At 46.2% G+C, this 20095-nt stretch overlaps 1 protein-coding gene across 1 annotated transcript; it reads left to right on the top strand.

The window, feature by feature from the left end:
• Window positions 1-829: 829 nt before the first annotated feature.
• On the top strand, window positions 830-12502 carry LOC121551339 (ankyrin repeat and fibronectin type-III domain-containing protein 1). Its single transcript, XM_041863945.2, has 18 exons — window positions 830-985; window positions 2938-3300; window positions 3516-3774; window positions 4170-4370; window positions 4513-4626; window positions 4742-4839; window positions 5017-5107; window positions 5341-5448; window positions 5681-5780; window positions 6036-6165; window positions 6278-6397; window positions 6603-6824; window positions 6928-7094; window positions 7341-7506; window positions 7714-7876; window positions 10063-10229; window positions 10352-10550; window positions 10753-12502. The coding sequence occupies exons 2-18, from the start codon at window positions 3139-3141 to the stop codon at window positions 11493-11495; spliced, it is 3210 nt and encodes a 1069-aa protein (XP_041719879.1). The 5' UTR covers window positions 830-985; window positions 2938-3138; the 3' UTR covers window positions 11496-12502.
• The last annotated feature ends 7593 nt before the right edge of the window (window positions 12503-20095 follow it).

Here is a 20095-nt window from a genome sequence, read left to right as displayed (position 1 = left end):
TGGACCAGAGCTAGTTAGCGATCTGACTGCTGTCAAGGTGTTGGAAGGGTGGGGGGAAGAGGGGGGTTGGACCTACAACAAAACCATAATCTCTCATTTGCTTTGATCTGAGTGCTCTGATCTGCACAGGCCAAGGTCTCAGAAGCTGGGGTCTGCATCTTTTCAGATGTTCATATCATCATTCATCTTCATACATAGAGGCCCTGGGCTGTTGCTCTAAATATATATTTTTTCCACTCACACAACCTGTCTCTCATCATGTCACAGTGTGTGTCTCAGTCTGTGTGATGCTTAGCTTCCTGTCGAAATGACAGACAAGACTGATGTTGCTTAGAGACACCATATGTCTTTGACCACCAGCCAAAAAAGACTGACTGACTAACGCGGAGCCAAAAATAAGAGACTTCAGAATGTAATACATGATGGATAGTTCTGTAGAACAGGTGCACAATAACATTTTATCATTGCATTAGCTACTTATTTCACATTTTGTAATAGGCATACATTTGCCAATTAGGTTATTGATGCAAAGTGACTGAGGAATATATTAACAGTAGCCTATTGATATGGAGCCCATTCCTTATCTACCTTATTCCATCTAGCTGTATAATTATGTGAATTCTGAATTGGTCCATGTCTGCCTAAGCATATGTGAAGGAGAGAGAGAGGGAGAGAGAGGGAGAGAGAGAGAGAGAGAGAGAGAGAGAGAGAGAGAGAGAGAGAGAGAGAGAGAGAGAGAGAGAGAGAGAGAGAGAGATGGGAGGGGCGCGAGGTACCAAATGGTATGTTGAGCGTCAGGAGCACGTTCGCTTGACCGTGAGAAGTGAAAGTTCATGAAAGTGGATTAACCGCACTGAGAGGGATGAATTAATTCCGATTGCTATCATAACTTTAGGATTAATTAATTTAATTTTAGTTGACGCTTTCGTGGTGATTGTGGTGTAATATGTGACCAGGGAGAAGCAGGAGTTTACACCTACGGAAGGTATTGCCTTGTATACTTTTAATCTAACATATTTACCTGGCAAATAATTCATAATGCAACACACAACCAGGTTGTTACAGAGGCCATAGGATGCGAGTGGATTATTGCAATAGGGTATGAAATGTTTTTTATTGAACTCATTTGTAATTTGCCACTGTTTGTAAGTTCGTTTGTATGCGATGTGCATGCTGAATATGATGTCGTGCATTCTATTCTAACTTGGATAATTTTCGAAACTTTCATTTTCTGTCCATTCATGGGCTCAAACAACTGTGTATTTATTACATTGGCATAACTGTTGCATTTGCACTTAGGCTGCTATCAGATGCTGGTGTAATGTTTCAGGAATTTTGAATTCATTATCTATATGTATACAAAATCTTCCAATGTTTCCTTATTTGGTTCACACACTTATAAATGATTGCGTTTCTTTCGAGTAACAGCATCACTTCCTGGTGCCAGGTATGAGTCATAGGATATTTATGTATAGACACTGTGAAACACTGCTTTGTCTGTTATCAAGCAAATGCTTAGGCCTACAAAAAAGCCACAACAGAATGGAATACATTTATAATAATGACATAATCTGCATAGCAATATGTTAATGCTACTTCATAGAAGTATCAATATCAACTGAAATTACTGAATGTCAATTCTTGTTTGCATGGAGTCTTTTTGTCCAGTGATTGTCATCTGTTGGCACCTCCATACAGCATAGACACTAATCCCATCACTCAACCAGTTTCACAGACACAGATCGGCACTTTCCATAAGAGATGTAAGGTACAATAAACAAACAATAGAACTGAATCTACCAATAACAGTGAGGCGGTCTCACCCTTATATTTTCCCTATGCATGGAAAGGCAATGCAGGGGGTAAGAGGAGTGAAGGGTTGTTATGTCACAAGTGGGCATACATAGGTACAGAATGCCAGCTGGGGACACCAGGCGCCTTTGAGGCCACAGGAAAGTGCCACACTACCAGCACAAGCTAATGGAGTATTCACTTCCTCTAGGAGACACAAAGGCCTGGAGTAGTTAGAGTCAGAACATGACCAGACAGACATGAAGATTGAATGTGGCTTTCATTTCCATTAGAATGAGGGATGAGGGGAAATGGGTGAGGGAAAAGGAGAGATGATAGAGAGATGGAGTCAGGGTATCTCTTGCCAGGGATGTATTTTGTATCTGAATAATACTATGATGTAAATGGAAGGGGCATGAACGTAAGTGGAAAGCTGAGGAGTTTAAAAAAGGTAGAAGAAGAGATAGAGAGGAAGGATGGAAGAGAGTGTAGTGACTGAGGAGAGAAAAGAAAAGTGAAAGAGAGCATTTTGGTCAAAGCAACAAAAAAGTGTTGGGGGCTTTTGGAAGGAAAGTGGGCTGCTGGATTATGAATCCAGTGAACGGTGCAGGATACAATGCTGCTGGTTTTTCCTATCTGAAAAGAGGTGAAGAAGAATAGACAATTATCCATCACTAATGTAAGACATGATAAAGGCAAATGTGAGGGCAGATAAATGGTTATATATGTATGACATGTTTGATCTCAGGAGCACTGAATGTAATAGTTTTTACTGTGCACTCTGTAGACTTCCATTCCATTAGATTGATGGTGAGATTGCTTTGTGCAGAGACTCCATTGAGTAAGAAGAAATGCCATAATGCATTAGACTAGAAAATGGGAACAAAGGGGAGAAGAGTGAGATGTTCAAACTTCTGTGAGGCATTTTCCATCTGCTGTGCTCAGGCATTGTAACTTTGATCCACTTATCCACCCACACACAGTGCTGCTCAGCTCAACCCAGCTCACCTTAAGTACTGATACATTGCTGCAACAGTTTTAACTGCTGGTAAGATGACAGACAGTAAGTCTGACTTGGTTCTATTAACTTTTTTAAATCTATTTTTCCCTCCCTCATTTTATTCCTACCGTATCACTCCATTCTAGTCCTCTAATGCAGCTCTTCCTATTACACACCCCCTTCATCCTCCCTTCTTCCCCCTCTCCCTCCCGTGTGCCATTCCTCTCATCACTCTGTCTTTCTGTGACCTCTCCATCATCCATCCACCTTCTTCTGTTATTGTTCCCTGTACCTCCTGAATCCTGCTGTTCCCACTCTCTACCAGTTGTGTGTGTGCCATCTATTGTATGTCTGTGTCGGTGAGAAACCTTCTACAGCGGCGGCGCTCTCTGGGTCCCGCCTCGCCTAAACGCGTCTACAGGAACCTGTCGGTTAGGCTGAGGGGCGGAGAGTCCTCTGCTGCCGGGGAGACAGGCATGCCGAAACATTCATGCAAGGCCACACCCACAGTAAGACATCCTGAGAGAAAATGACTTTTGCATCCATTTTGGGTGTTTTATCTTTGCTTTTCTCGAATTGTCTTAAATTGTTGTTCCATATTATCATCTAAAGTTACATTTTCTTCCTGCATTTTTCTGCCATGCCCATGAGGATGTACCCTCTTACCCTGTATCCCTCCATGTGCCTGTTTCTCACTCAATCCCCTCTCCTTCTCCTGTGTTAGTATAAGAACCTGTGGGAGGCAGTGGAGAATGAGGACACCCTGGCGGTGCAGAGCCTGCTATTCAGGGACAGAGTGTGTGGCGGAGGAGGAGGATGGGATACAGGGGAGAAGAAAGAGAAGGATTGGGAAAGAGAGAGGGAAAAGGGTGTAAACAGAGTGAGTGAGCAGGGCCTGGTACCTCTGGACGTGGCTGCTCTAACCCAGAACTCCCCTCTGCTGCATGTGTTGACAAAGGCAGGAGCCAGACACAACCCCGTCTGTGAGTCTTACACATTGACGTACATTGAATCAGTGCAATCAAGAGATGGCAAGTAACAGTTATACACATTTTACACAAACAATGGATCATCCAGTACATTAAGACATTATTCTTTTTGGGGTAGTGACTACTAGTGAGTGATCTTTAAATGTAATGTTTACAGATATAGTTAAAGTCACAGTTTCCCTCTATCTTGTTCCCACACTGTGTAAACAATGCAAAACATGTTTATTATCTCTCCCTCCCACTCTCTATCCTCTCTCTCTCTCTCTCTCTCTCTCTCTCTCTCTCTCTCTCTCTCTCTCTCTCTCTCTCTCTCTCTCTCTCTCTCTCTCTCTCTCTCTCTCTCTCTCTCTCTCTCTCTCTCTCTCTCTCCCTCCATCCCTTTCTCTCAGTGTGTGGTCCGGCTGAGTGGTTGTGCAAGCTGGATGCCCTGGTGGTGTTGGCCGGCAGGCAGGTGGAGGACAGGAGGGAGGAGCTACTGGTTCGAGCAGGGGCGGGGCCACATGTGCAGGCCGACATTCAGAGACAGCTCCACCTCTGGACCCTACGGCAGCAGCTGTACTGCAGGATGAGGGAGAGCTTCCACCACACAGGTCAGAGGCTAGGGGTCAGGGGTGATGAAGGACAAGTATGACGCACTCAACCCAGTCTCATTGATTTGTTTATGTTATGTACCTTTTGCTCCAAGGCTGTGTTTACTGTCGGTGTGTCTCTCCATCTCTCCGTGTCCCCTAGACCTCCCTGGCCCTCCCAGTAGTGTGTCACTGTTTGTGACCAGTGCCTCTTCCCTGTTTGTGTCCATTCGAGAGCCAACCGGTATCGCCACTGGATTGATCACACGCTACAGAGGTGGGGTTCTACTACTCCAACTCTAACATTGGCTCTAATCACTATTGCAATTATGACTCAGTACTCAATATCATAGATACATCCATGTCTCTGTCTCTTTTCCTGTCACCTACAGTGGAATGGAGCACCTCTGCCAACTTCAAGAGCATACTTGGCTCAGCCCAGGTGATCGACACTAAGACCCCCATCCATAGCATCACAGGACTCACGACAGTAAGACACACACGACCCCTGTCACATGTCCTGAGCCAGAACACCCTGAGGCTAGGAGGCACTTAACCTCAACTGTCTCAGTTACCTGCATAAATGAACAACTACTATGTTAAGTTATTTGCCCTGGTCTGCCTGTTTGTAAGGTCAAGTCATGATGATAATGTATTGGTGTTTTAGGGAGTGCACTACTTTGTGAGAGTGACCGCCTACAATGTGAAGGGATGGGGCCTGGCTCAGAGCTCCAGCCCAGTCAGTGCTGCCCCCTCCAGTGAGTAAATGGAACTGCAGACAGCCAGACAAAACCACTTTCTGATATTCAATATTATCATCAATGCTCCGAGTAGAAGTTGCCCCTAATAACAGATCAAGAATCAGCTCCCCAAATACCAACCTTAGCCATTTGAAGAAAACAACTGACCTTGGATCAGTGTCTAGGGGCAACTTCATATGACTCCACAGTGAATATCAGTGACCGCTGCTGGGCTCTGTCTCCCTCTGCAGGCTGGAGGGAGTGTATGGGGGTGAAAACTCCAAGCAGGAACAAGGAGGCTTTGGTCAGGAGACTGTTGGAGCAGACCAGAGAGCCACACTACAGGGGATACTGTATAGGTAATGTACTTCTTCAACCATAACATAGATACAGCATCTCAGTTCCACCTCTCATACAAGGGGAATGAATATACTATTCAAATGATTTGTGTAAGATAAACAGCCTTGTACATTCAATACCTGTATAATAAATGAGAAAGTAAACAGTATCAGTCACTCAAAATAATACTCTGTCTCTTTCACATGGCCCTCCATGTCTGTATTTCTCATTCCTTTGTCCTGTGGCCCATAGAGAGCTCAAAGCCCCAGAGCCACAGAAAGCGCCTGTCAATGTCTCGCGGCCTGAAGCAGCTCTTCCAGTCAGCCACCAAGTTTGTCCGTCTCCTACAGAGGTGAGACAGCAATGCTCCTCACCCAACAACTCTGTCTCTCTACCACTAACATCTCACATGGTTACATTTAGAGAAAGATTACACTCTGTTTCTGTTCCCTCAGTACATCCCCTACTCTTTGAACAAGGGTTTCAGTCCCTTTCAGCCCTCTCTTTCTTGCACCTACCTCTCTATTCAGATTTTTTCTGTCTTCCCTCCTTAGGATGAAACTAATCTTATTCTCTCCTCTGTTCTTCCTCATTGTCTCATTGTTAGGGGTGTATACCTGGCAACTGTGTTCTACAACAAGGAAAACATCCTGGTCACAGCAGATGACCAGCTCCCATTGGTGGAGATCCAGTGCTGCTCCACCTCCATCACTCAGGACTTCCTTTGGTTCGCCAAGGTTAGCTGTCAATCAAATTGAATACATTGGTATGTAAACCTGTGTGAAATATATGTTCCAAAGTTACATTGTCTCTTTTCTATCTTTCTATCCCTCGCTCTCTTTCTTACAGTTGTCCTGTGCGTGGCAACAGGTGCCCTGGCTCCAGCAGGCCCTCTCCTCCGCTCTCTCCTCCTCTTCATCACTCCTTCAGAACAGGCACAATATCTTGCAGGCTGTAGCACAACTACAGGTGATTTTTTTTTATAATTTACACTAATAGGTCACTGTACATGGCCTTCTCATCAAACAAGCACCTAGCAAAGATGAAGAGACAACATTTTCTGTAAACTTTCTCTTTCACTGCCTGTTTCTCGTTGACTTTCCTTTTCACTCTTTCTCTTTATCCTGATATTTCATACTTTTCTCCCTCTCTCCTTCCCTGCCTCTCTCTGCAGTCCTCTCTGGGGACAGTAGACTTGGGGCAGGTGTACTATGAGCCTCTGAAGGACAGGCAGGGTAACGTTCTGCTGGTGACGGTGAGGGATTGTGCGGCCCACACCAAACCCCCTGACCCCCCTCTCCACTGGGTCCCCCTGGCTTTGCTGGAGAAGAAACAGAGCAGGACCCCTCTACTCCCAGAGCCTACTGCCATGGACACCCTCACAGAGCAGCTCAAGGTGACCCTTCCTGGCTGGGCCACTATGTGCTTGTGTTTATATACAGTAGTAAGGCTTCTTATTGTGCTAATACAACAATGCCTTTCTCTGTGTCCCTCACCAGGAGAAGCTGTCCTTCCACAGACGCAGTGTCCAGTGGGCCCAGCCTGGCCTGTACGTGGGCATCTTGAAGCTGTGCAGCACAGTGGAGCAGATCAGGGTTCTAGTGCCCCAGAGGCTGCCCAACCTGCTATGCCACGCCAGAGTGCGCCACAATCCCCATGTGTCCCGGTAACACAGCTAACACACTACCACTGAGCTTACCACTGAGTTTAGTATGCACTACTGCGTAAAGACTGACTTTTAAACTGTTCTGACCTGGTATAGCTGATGATGAAATGGAATACTGTATAATACTTATAATGAAGTGTGTCCTCAATGTTTGCCTAGTGTTTTTAAGGATTACTGACTGATCAAATCAGGTCATTGCAAATGATAGTTCCTTGTGATGTGTTTTGGGCTGCATTTTTGTTTTAGAGATGAATGGGCGTGGTTACAATGCCACAACATCTTAACAGCCAATGAGGACACAGAGGGTGAGGATGAGACCTCGATGGACAGCTCTGGGCTGGGGGAGTTTGTGAGGTCACTCAGGGCCGCTGTCACTCTCTTGTTGACAAAGCTCAACATCCCCCTCTACAGGGTAACCATGGTTTCACTTACTCTCCAACTCACATGCTTTTAGATCTCATTTAAATGATATACTGTATCATGTCATACACCTCTCTTACCTCTTCTTGTCTTCGCTCTCTATTATTTTCTTTTTTCTTTTTCTCTCTCTTGATGTTCTTCATCTCTTGTCCTCATCCTCTGATCATCACTCCTTTCTCCCTGCTCTCCTCTCCTGCAGGCATATCAGTACGGTGTGTACACCCGGGAACTGCTGCAGTTTGGGGATAAGATGTCCATGCTGCTCCTGCTGCCCCCCAGTGAGGACTTCAGCTCTAGCTACTGGCCCCTAGTTGGCACCAAGGAGCCAGGCCTCACAATGCCACTGCAGATCTTTGAGCTGGGTAAGTATTGGTGCCAGGGTTTAAGTTTCAAGTTTTTATTGTCATGCGCACTAGTTCTTGCTTGCTCTTTCCCAACAATGCAGTAATCAATATCAGTAGTACTATACAAAAATAAATACAATGTAAAGTAGAATATACAGGGTCAGTTCCTTGGTCAGTGCCATTACCATATTTACAATGTGCAGGGATACTGGAGTGGTAGGGTTAGATATGTATAGGGGTAAGGTGACTAGGCATCAGGATATATGATAAACAGAGTAGCAGCAGTGTATATGATGATTGTATGTGAGTGTGTGTGCGTGTGTGTAGAGTTAGTATGAATGTACACCACCGTTCAAAAGTTTGGGGTCACTTAGAATTGTCCTTGTTTTCGAAAAGAAAAGCAATTTTTTTGTCCATTAAAATAACATCAAATTGATCAGAAATAAAGTTTTAGACATTGTTAATGTTGTAAATGGCTATTGTAGCTGGAAATGGCTGATTTTTAATGGAATATCTACATAAGCCTACAGAGGCCCATTATCAGCAACCATCAGTCCTGTGTTCCAATGGCACGTTGTGTTTGCTAATCCAAGTTTATCATTTTAAAAGGCTAATTGATCATTAGAAAACCAATTTGCAATTATGTTAGCACAGCTGAAAACTGTGCTCAACGTCAACAGTGAAGAAGCGACTCCGGGATGCTGACCTTCTAGGCAGAGTTGCAAAGAAAAAGCCATATCTCAGACTGGCCAATAAAAATAAAAGATTAAGATGGGCAGTCTGAGATATGGCTTTTTCTTTGCAACTCTGCCTAGAAGGTCAGTATCCTAGAGTCGCCTCTTCACTGTTGACGTTGAGACTGGTGTTTTGCGGGTACTATTTAATGAAGCTGCCAGTTGAGGACCTGTGAGGGGCCTGTTTCTCAAACTAGACACTAATGTATTTGTCCTCTTGCTCAGTTGTGCACAGGGGCCTCCCACTCCTCTTTCTATTCTGTTTAGAGCCAGTTTGCGCTGTTCTGTGAAGGGAGTAATACACAGTTTTGTACGAGATCTTCAGTTTCTTGGCAATTTCTCGCATGGAATAGCCTTCATTTCTCAGAACAAGAATAGACTGACGCGTTTCAGAAGAAAGTTATTTGTTTCTGGCCATTTTGAGCCTGTAATCGAACCCACAATTGCTGATGCTCCAGATACTCAACTAGTCTCAAGAAGGCCAGTTTTATTGCTTCTTTAATCAGCACAACAGTTTTCAGCTGTGCTAACATAATTGCAAAAGGGTTTTCTAATGATCAATTAGCCTTTTGAAATGATAAACTTGTATTAGCAAACACAACGTGCCATTGGAACACAGGACTGATGGTTGCTGATAATGGGCCTCTGTATGCCTATGTAGATATTCCATAAAAAATCAGCAGTTTCCAGCTACAATAGCCATTTACAACATGAACAATGTCTGCACTGTATTTCTGATCAATTTGCTGTTATTTTAATGGACAAAAAATTTTTAATGGACATTTCTAAGTGACCCCAAACTTTTGAACGGTAGTGTATGTGCGTATTATGTGAGCAAATGTGTGTGTGTGTGTGCGCTTGCCGTGCGGAAGTAGAGAGAACAGTCTATGGGTTGGGTGGCTGGAGTCTTTAATGATTTTCCGAGCCTTCCTTTCACACCGCCTGATATAGAGGTACTGGATGGCAGGCAGCTCTGCCCCAGTGATGTACTGGGCTGTCCGCACCACCCTCTGTAGCACCATGTGATCGAGGGCAGTGTAGTTGCCATACCAAGCAGTGATGCAGCCAGTCAAGATGCTCTCAATTGTGCAGCTGTAGAACTTTTTGATGATTTGAGGGTCCATGCCAAATCTTTTCAACCTCCTGAGGGGGAAGAGGTGCTGTCACGCCTTCTTCACGACTGTTTGTGTGTGTGTGGTCCATTTTAAGTTCCAGAGGAACTTGAAGCTCTCGACCCGCTCCACTGCAGCCCTGTCTCGATGTGGATGAGGGCGTGCTCGCCCTCCCGTTTCCTGTAGTCCACAATTAGCTCCTTGGTCTTCTTGACGTTGAGGGAGAGGTGCATGGACAACATAGAGAATATAAGATGTGTTATGCCGTTTATGTTTTTGCTCAGAGGAAACTGTCGGTGGTCAGTTGATGTGCTTAGATGTTTCTCTTTATTTTCTGTCTAATCCTCACGTCTCACAGTGCACTTCTGGACGTACGAGCAAGACTTCCTGTCTCAGTACTGTCAGGTCTGGGTTCGGTTGGAGCTGGACGCCCATCTGTCCCAGCAGGCTTTGCGAGAAGCTCTGGACACTAAGGAGGTGCAGGAGGCCAGAGGCCGTCTTGGTCACATCACTCAGCTCTCACAGGTAGACTACCCATAGAGAGTCATGAAATAGATATCAAAGGAGGACAGTATGTGTGTATGAGAGGGAATAAGCCCTCTATTAGAACTCTCACCCATGCCTCTCTGTCCCTTTGCCCTGTTTAGAGTCTTGAGGTGGTGTGGCGCGAGGCCCGGTGGATCATGGATGTCCTGCAGTGTGTCCGCTCTAAACAGTGGGTGGGGGCGGTGCCACTGGGCCTGGTCATGGGAGGAGACCCACCTGCCCACCCAGACGATGAGGAGGATGACAGGCCTACCACCAGAGTCTGGCCCCAGCGCATACTCTCTCAAAAGAAAATATCAGGTGACTTGTTAATGTAGTAGATGTAGTTGATGAATGATTCAATGTATTTGATTGAAGCATTAGAGAGCAGGCAAGGGTGAGAAGAAAATCATTTTATATTGTGATGCACTTAATTCCTCAGTTTAATATTCAGGTACTTCCTTTGTCCGTTTGACGTAACTAACTCTCATTTCTGTTGGCCCTCTCCTCTCACTCCCTCTAGAGAGCATTACATGTACTGTTACAGACATTGGTGTCAGCGGTGGGATCTCTGAGCCAATATTTATCCCGGGGGTCCATGAAGAGGCTGTCTGTTTAATGGAAGGGACTAGCAAAGGTGGGTACCCCGTGGACCTCAGTGCCCAACAGCCTATTGTGGCGTTCAACAGCCTGGACCAATCAGGAGTTGGATTCGACAGTGTGACCCAATCAGAAGTGGTATATCATAACATTATGGCCCAATCAGAAGTGGTAGATCATGACAGTGGAGAACTGGAGTATCCCCACAGTTTTGTCAGTGATGTGATCCCACCTCTACCAGAGCTGGACCTCATCTTCCCCACACTGAGTCTGATAGACGAAGAGAGGAAGGAGGACCCTGTACCTGGGGGGATGGATATGTTAGACAGCTTAAGTCTTGGAGTCGGTGAAAGCGAGGCTTTCTTTGGACTAAACTCTGACTTGATGAGTGGACCTAAGGGTTGCTCTCTCTCTGATGTGCATCATGATACGAACACACTGACAGCAGGCCTTAGTTTAGGAGACAGAACCTGTGCAGATACACTGTTCTCAAGTCATTTAGATGGGCTGGCCACATCTGCCCCTTCTCCCATTGTGAGGACCACACCTGCCCAAAGCTGGGATTTACCTACAGAGGACACTGTGATACATGCTGGCAACAGGGGGAGCAGCATGCCAGCCAGGAGCCAGGTGGAGTGGGTGAACTCCTCTAACCAGGCATCCTGATGTATCCAGATATTGTTATGACTGAACGTTACACCAAAATACAACCAATTCTCAACAAATTCTTAATATACTTTCAGTGCCTTTAAGCAGGTGTGGCAACCGATGGGATATTCATGGTTGTTTTCTCATCACATTATCTTACTCTCTGTAGTTGTTCCAGTGGTGAAATCACTTCATGCACACCAACCACTACAATGTAGAATTCATTTCAAAATTGTCGCACAACATATTCAAACCATGGGGCAAGGATGAAACTCACAAATATGACCTGGTATCCCACAGCTGTAGACATTCCCAGCTGAATTGTTGTGTGTATTTGTAATGGGGAATTATTTGATTAATTTGTCTCCTGTATTTGATTTACTGTAACTAAGTACTGATGTTCCTACCTTTGACCTGTTTAACTGCCAGTATCAAATGTCTGCCAGTATTGAATGTTATGGTTAAAGTTTGATGCCACACTGAGCCTGAAGCCGCTGATGTTGTGTCTTCCTCCCAGCCTCTCAGGCTGGTGTTTACAGAACATTTGGTACTGTCGGATTAGAATATAAAGGGCCTGTCTCCAAGAGACCCGCTATACATTTTCTGTGCTTCTGTACACGAGATGTCTCCCTGTTGCAACTTGTATTAACCTGAATTGATTTATGATTGACTATATCCACAACTTGCTCTTCTCTTTTGTTCAACTGAAAATACTCTTTACAGTATTTTTCTCTATTAACCTGTTTGTAATTTTGTCCTTTTAACACACAACTAGCTAGTCTACAGTAAAATCAGTTGAATGGTTTATCTTCATGAAATTACCCAAAAAATATATTTTCAGCTGTATTTGTGTTGTTCCACATTTTATTAACAAGACAAAGGGTTAGCTATCTTTTTTTACATTATCCTTTTCAGAAACGTATGTGTATTTGAAAAGAATACATAGGCCAACTGGGTATTAAGGTGAGGATATGTGTGAGGATATCAATTCAAAATGCCAATATTAAAGGTCCAATGCAAACGTTTTTATCTCAATATCAAATCATTTCTGGGTAACAATTAAGTACCTTACTATTTCTCAAGCAAGAATTTTGCTAGGACTGTCTGGGAGTGGTCTGTGGGGAGGGGGAAATGGAAAATAAGATGTTATTGGCAGAGAGGTTTGGAACTCTCTTTCTTATTGGTCTATTAACTAATTTACCACACAGTGATGTCACCATGGAAGGCCATCCCACAAAAACAAGCAGAAATTTCAGGCAATCTTTTCAAACAGCTCATACACTAAAAGGGCATTATCATCATTTTCACAGTATTATTCCAAAGTCTTAGTGTGGAAATATACACTCAGTGGCCAGTTTATCAGGTTTATTAGGCATCTAGTGTACCCCCTTTGCTTACAGAAAAGCCTGAATACTTTGGGACATGGAAACGTTGCTCAATTGGTATCATGGGACCTAACGTGTGCCAGGTAAACATTCCCCACACCATTACACCACCAGCCTGTACCATTGACACCAGGCAGGATGGTGCCATGGACTCATGCTGCTTACGCCAAATCCTGACTCTGTCATCAGCATGACTGTCCAGTGTTGTTGATCGCGTGCCCACTGGAGCCGCTTCCTCTTGTTTTTAGCTGATAGGAGTGGAACCCGGTGTGGTCATCTGCTGCAATAGTCGATCCGTGTCAAGGGCCGACAAGTTGTGCATTCCGAGATGCCGTTCTGCACACCACTGTTGTACTGTGCCGTTATTTATCTGTTTGTGGACTGCCTGTTAGCTTGCACGATTCTTGCCATTCTCCTTCGATCTCTCTCATCAACTAGCTGTTTTTGCCCACAGGACTGCATGTTTTATTTTGTTGCACCATTCTCGGTAAACCCTAGACACTGTTGTGTGTGAAAAGCCCAGGAGGGCGGACGTTTCTGAGATACTGGATCCGGCGCGCCTGGCACCGACGATCATACCACACTCAGTCACTTAAGTCACTCGTTTTGCCCATTCTAACGTTCAATCGAACAGTACCTGAATGCCTCGATGCCTGTCTGCCTGCTTTATATAGCAAGCCACGGCCACTTTACTCGCTGTCTGTAGGAGCGATACATTTTCGTGAACGGGTGGTGTACCTATATATGTATATAAAACACAGGAAAAGTAGTAGTGGGTGAATTCAGAATAAGTGGAACACATTTTGTCTCCTGTAACCTCTTTCGGCATCTATCCAACACATGATACATGTCTAAAATCCTCAAGATGTTTCCTAATCACACAAAAAAACTAATGTTGATATCATATTCACAGGAGGTATGACACACACATTTGTCAAAACAAAACAATTGGGACAGCAGGTTAGATAAACTGCGACACCATTATTATAGTCCTAATTGTACCCCAATGACAATTCAATAAAACTTTGCATGATTAGGAAACATCTGAGGATTTCAGAAATGTATCATGTATTAAGCTAATATGTTGGATAGATGTCTGAAGAGTTTACAGAAGTCGAAATGCAAAACATTTCCCACTTTTTCTGAATTCACTCAAATAACAGTACTACAAGACATAATTAACAGGATATAGTACTAGAAGAACCAGAGCCCTGCCTAACCTAAGTACAGGGGGTCCCTAATGTAAACTGGATCTCTTTCGTCCATTGGAAAAGCCTTTAAGACTGTCCCACTTTAGCTACTCCATGCTGTCCTACTTTAGATGGGCATCCGGACTATTTACATTGACCCCCCCCCTTGGTTTTTACACTGCTGCTACTCGCTGTTTATTATCTATGCATAGTTACTTTACCCCTACCTACATGTACAAATTACCTCAACTAACCTGTACCCCCGCACATTGACTCAGTACCGGTACCCCTGTCACATCTACTCCTGCTCCTCCCCTCCGGCCGGAATACTAACCACCGGTCCTGGGATTCATCATTATGCACACCTGGCATCCATCATTACGCGCACCTGCAGAGCATTATGATTCACACCTGGACTCCATTACCTTCCTCATTATCTCCCCTTTACAGTGGGGAAAAAAAGTGTTTAGTCAGCCACCAATTGTGCAAGTTCTCCCACTTAAAAAGATGAGAGAGGCCTGTAATTTTCATCATAGGTACACGTCAACTATGACAGACAAAATGAGAAACAAAATCCAGAAAATCACATTGTAAGACTTTTAATGAATTTATTTGCAAATTATGGTGGAAAATAAGTATTTGGTCAATAACAAAAGTTTCTCAATACTTTGTTATATACCCTTTGTTGGCAATGACACAGGTCAAACGTTTTCTGTAAGTCTTCACAAGGTTTTCACACACTGTTGCTGGTATTTTGGCCCATTCCTCCATGCAGATCTCCTCTAGAGCAGTGATGTTTTGGGGCTGTCGCTGGGCAACACAGACTTTCAACTCCCTCCAAAGATTTTCTATGGGGTTGAGATCTGGAGACTGGCTAGGCCACTCCAGGACCTTGAAATGCTTCTTACGAAGCCACTCCTTCGTTGCCCGGGCGGTGTGTTTGGGATCATTGTCATGCTGAAAGACCCAGCCACGTTTCATCTTCAATGCCCTTACTGATGGAAGGAGGTTTTCACTCAAAATCTCACGATACATGGCCCCATTCATTCTTTCCTTTACACGGATCAGTCGTCCTGGTCCCTTTGCAGAAAAACAGCCCCAAAGCATGATGTTTCCACCCCCATGCTTCACAGTAGGTATGGTGTTCTTTGGATGCAACTTAGCATTCTTTGTCCTCCAAACACGACGAGTTGAGTTTTTACCAAAAAGTTATATTTTGGTTTCATCTGACCATATGACATTCTCCCAATCCTCTTCTGGATCATCCAAATGCACTCTAGCAAACTTCAGACGGGCCTGGACATGTACTGGCTTAAGCAGGAGGACACGTCTGGCACTGCAGGATTTGAGTCCCTGGCGGCGTAGTGTGTTACTGATGGTAGGCTTTGTTACTTTGGTCCCAGCTCTCTGCAGGTCATTCACTAGGTCCCCCCGATTTTTGCTCACCGTTCTTGTGATCATTTTGACCCCACGGGGTGAGATCTTGCGTGGAGCCCCAGATCGAGGGAGATTATCAGTGGTCTTGTATGTCTTCCATTTCCTAATAATTGCTCCCACAGTTGATTTCTTCAAACCAAGCTGCTTACCTATTGCAGATTCAGTCTTCCCAGCCTGGTGCAGGTCTACAATTTTGTTTCTGGTGTCCTTTGACAGCTCTTTGGTCTTGGCCATAGTGGAGTTTGGAGTGTGACTGTTTGAGGTTGTGGACAGGTGTCTTTTATACTGATAACAAGTTCAAACAGGTGCCATTAATACAGGTAACGAGTGGAGGACAGAGGAGCCTCTTAAATAAGAAGGTACAGGTCTGTGAGAGCCAGAAATCTTGCTTGTTTGTAGGTGACCAAATACTTATTTTCCACCATAATTTGCAAATAAATTCATAAAAAATCCTACAATGTGATTTTCTGGAGAAAAAAATTCTCAATTTGCCTGTCATAGTTGACGTGTACCTATGATGAAAATTACAGGCCTCTCTCATCTTTTTAAGTGGGAGAACTTGCACAATTGGTGGCTGACTAAATACTTTTTCCCCCACTGTATATGTCCCTCCCTTACGTTTATTCCTCAGTCTGTATTGTTCCTGTGTTCATGCTATATCGCCACTGTCACGGTTCATGTTTGTTGTTTTATTAAACGTTGCACCTGCTTCTCGACTCACAGCGTCATTGTTACAGAATACCAACTCAAACCATGGAAGCAGCAGGAAATTAGAATATCTATCAGACGGTCGATGAACACGGTTATCTTCTACGTCAACACCATGACCAGCTGGCACAACTGGGATCGGCTATGGAGGAGGTTCTTTGCAGTGTGCAACGTCTCGAACATACCCAGGAGGCATTGCCTTCATCCAGCAGAGGATACTCTATAACCAGTCGACCCAGCGAGCCAGCACATCAGCCCATTCAGCAATCCGCTCAGGTCAGCGATGCCCATTTATCCCTCCCGGATAAATATGACGGTACACCATCCAAATGCTTTGGCTTCCTACTTCAGTGCTCCCTCTATTTTACGCATCAGAGGCGAGCTCCCACCACCGAGAGGTCCAAGATTGCCACGGTGATTTCTCTGCTGACTGGGTGAGCGTTGGAATGGGCTACGGCCGTCTGGGAGAGAGGAGAGGAGGAGCTTGATTCTTATGAGGGGTTCATGACTCTGTTTAAATGTATTTTTTATCATCCCCCGGAGGGCAGAGAGGGAGGTGAGAGGCTACTGCAATTACGGCAGGGGAACCAGACGGCTGCTGAGTACTCGTTCACCTTTCGGACAGTAGCAGCATCCAGTGGATGGAATGAGCCGGCGATTCGTACGCTATTTAGAAGAGGTTTGTGTGAAGAGGTCCAGACGGAAGTGGCCTGTCGAGACGACAACCTCACCTTGGATGCACTCATTGCGATGGCCATCCATCTGGATAACCTACTTCGGGAGCGCCAGTACTCTCATCGCTTCTCTCCCTCCCTCAGTGAACACTCGAGAACAGAGTCTGAACCCATGGAGGTAGGGGTCACTCGTCTCCCCGCGGCAGAGCGCCGCAGACGGACACAGCTGGGGCTCTGTCTGTGCTGTGGACAAGGAGGGCACAAGCTCCAGAGGTGTCCGGCATGTCCGAATCCGGGATCCACAAGAGCAGAGGGATGGTCACGTGATCTTCCACCCCCTAGGGCAGGAGTGAGTATCCCATTTTCATCACTGTCTACTAGGCTCTTTTTGGTGTCTACAGCATTAGTGGATTCCGGTGCCACAGGGAACTTTATTGACCAGACCCTTGCCTCCTTTCTTAACATCAACTCATACCCGCTCTCCTCTCCTTTTCCGGTTTCAAGCCCTGGATAGTCGGCCTTTGGAATCCGGAACTTTCACCCACATCACTCAACCACTCACCCTCACCATGGAGTCCATTCATTAGGAGAACATTCCCTTCATTACCAGTGCACCAGTCCACAAGATCATCCTCGGCCTCCCTTGGCTTCAACGCCACAACCCTACCATCTCATGGTCGAGAATGCGAATTACAGACTGGTCACCTGAATGCCGGAGGACCTGCTTCCCTGTCCCCTGTGGTTCCACGTTGGTTGAGTGTCCTGTGGTTGCCCTTTAGCCCAACATCCCGGAGGTATACCAGGACCTGCGGGAGGTATTCTCCAAGACCCGCGCCACCTGTCTTCCTCCTCCTCACCCCTTGGACTGTGCCATCGACCTGCTTTTAGGTTCTGCGCCTCCGCGCAGACGTATCTACCCTCTGTCAGTGGCTGAGACCCAGGCCATGGAGGATTACATCCAAGAGGCGCTCCAATAAGGTTTCATCCGCACGTTCACTTCCCCTGCGTCGGCTGGTTTCTTCTTCGTGGCCAAGAAGGATGGAGGATTACGTCCCTGCATTGACTACAGAGGACTCAACAAAATCACCACAAAGTATTGGTACCCTCTCTCATTGGTGCCATCGAGCAGCTCCGCGGGGCCCGGTTCTTTACCAAACTAGACCTGTGGAGTGCATACAATCTCATCCACATCCGGGAGGAGGATGAGTGGAAGACTGCATTTAGCACGATATCTGGTGATGCCAAATGGCTTAGCCAATGCTCCGTCAGTGTTCCAGGCATTCGTTAACGAGGCCGCCAGGTGGCCGTGTATATTGATGACATCCTGATCTACTCGGCTACCCTGAAGGATCACATCATTCACGTTCGAGCAGTCCTGGAACGCCTCCTCGCCAACCACCTGTTCGTCAAGGCTGAGAAGTGCCAATTTCACCAGAGGACGGTCTCCTTCTTAGGCTACCAAATCAGCCCTCAGGGTGTGAGGATGGACGACAAGAAGGTAGATTCAGTCAGGTCATGGCCAGTTCCAACCACCATAAAGGGGTTACAACGGTTTTTGGGGTTTGCCAACTTCTACCGCCACTTCATCAGGAACTTCAGCTCTGTCGCCGCTCCTCTCACCTACTTCTCTCCTTAAAGGAGGGCCCCGTAGGATGGTGTGGAGCCCAGCAGCCGACGAGGCCTTCTGTCTATTCAAAGGCCGTTTCACCTCCACCCCAGTGCTCAAACACCCAGATCCCACAACATACTTTGTGGTGGAGGTGGACACTTCAGAGGTAGGCGTGGGGGCAGTTCTGTCTCAACGACAGGGTAACCCACAGAAGTTGTACCTGTGTGCGTTTTACTCTAAGAAACTGTCCCCTGCAGAGAGGAATTACATCGTTGGTGATTGTGAGCACCTGGCAGTGAAGTTGGCATTAGAGGAGTGGAGACACTGGCTGGAGGGTGCCAAGGAACCATTCGTCATTTTCACCGACCATTGGAGCCAGGAGTTTATACAGACAGCGAGGAGGCTGAATCCGCGGCAAAGCAAGGTGGGCCCTTTTCTTCACAAGGTTTGACTTCACACTGACCTATCGCCCAGGTTCTTAGAACACCAAGGCCGATGCTCTGTCCCGTCTCTACGATTCGGGGGAGGGTCCTGTCCAGAATGTGCCCATAATTCCATCCTCCCGAGTCGTAGCGCCTGTGGTCTGGGACGTAGATGCGGACATCCACCAGGCTCTGGAGAGGGAGCCCGCACCAACTAATTGTCCTCCCGAGCACATTTGAATTCCCACAGAGATAAGGGACCGGCTGCTCACCTGGGCGCACACAGCTGTCGTTGTTGAACATCCAGGTATTTCTCGCACTACCCAATCCATCTCTGGGAAATACTGGTGGCCCACCTTAGCGCAGGACGTAATTCGCTATGTCAACTCCTGTTCCGTATGTGTCCAAACCAAGTCCCACCAGAACACTCCAGCAGGGAAGCTCCTGCCGCTTCCCATGCCTCAGCAACCCTGGTCACATCTATCCATTGACTTTGTAACCGATCTCCCCTCTGACGGTTTCACCACCATTTTGGTGCTAGTGGATAGATTTTCTAAGTCCTGTCATTTAATGCCTCTTCCTGGTCTCCCCACTGCTCTCCAGGTCGCTGAGGCACTCTTCCAGCAGGTCTTCCGGCATTATGGCCTTCCGTAGGACATCGTCTCCGATCGTGGCCCCCAATTCACATCACGAGTATGGAGGGCCTTCATGGAGAAGCTCGGGGTCACGGTCAGCCTCACTTCCAGGTACCGGCCTCAGGCCAACGGGCAGGGGGAGAGGATGAACCAGGAGCTGGGGAGGTTCCTGAGGAGTCACTCTCAGGACCGGCAGGGTGAGTGGGTACGATTCCTTCCATGGGAATATCTATCAGACGGTCGATGAACACGGTTATCTTCTACGTCAACACCATGACCAGCTGGCACAACTGGGATCGGCTATGGAGGAGGTTCTTTGCAGTGTGCAACGTCTCGAACATACCCAGGAGGCATTGCCTTCATCCAGCAGAGGATACTCTATAACCAGTCGACCCAGCGAGCCAGCACATCAGCCCATTCAGCAATCCGCTACATCACTCCTCCACTGGGTTGACCCCCATCCAGTGTGTTGTGGCTTTTCAGCCGGCCCTAGCTCCGTGGTTGATGAGTGGTTCCGGTGCGCAGAAGTGTGGAGCAACGCTCACGTGAGACTCCAGT

This window comes from Coregonus clupeaformis, unplaced genomic scaffold (genome assembly GCF_020615455.1).
Source record: "Coregonus clupeaformis isolate EN_2021a unplaced genomic scaffold, ASM2061545v1 scaf0400, whole genome shotgun sequence".
NCBI lineage: Eukaryota > Metazoa > Chordata > Actinopteri > Salmoniformes > Salmonidae > Coregonus > Coregonus clupeaformis.
The sequence above is the reverse complement of the archived record's forward strand: the minus strand, read 5'-3'. Positions and strand labels throughout refer to the sequence as shown.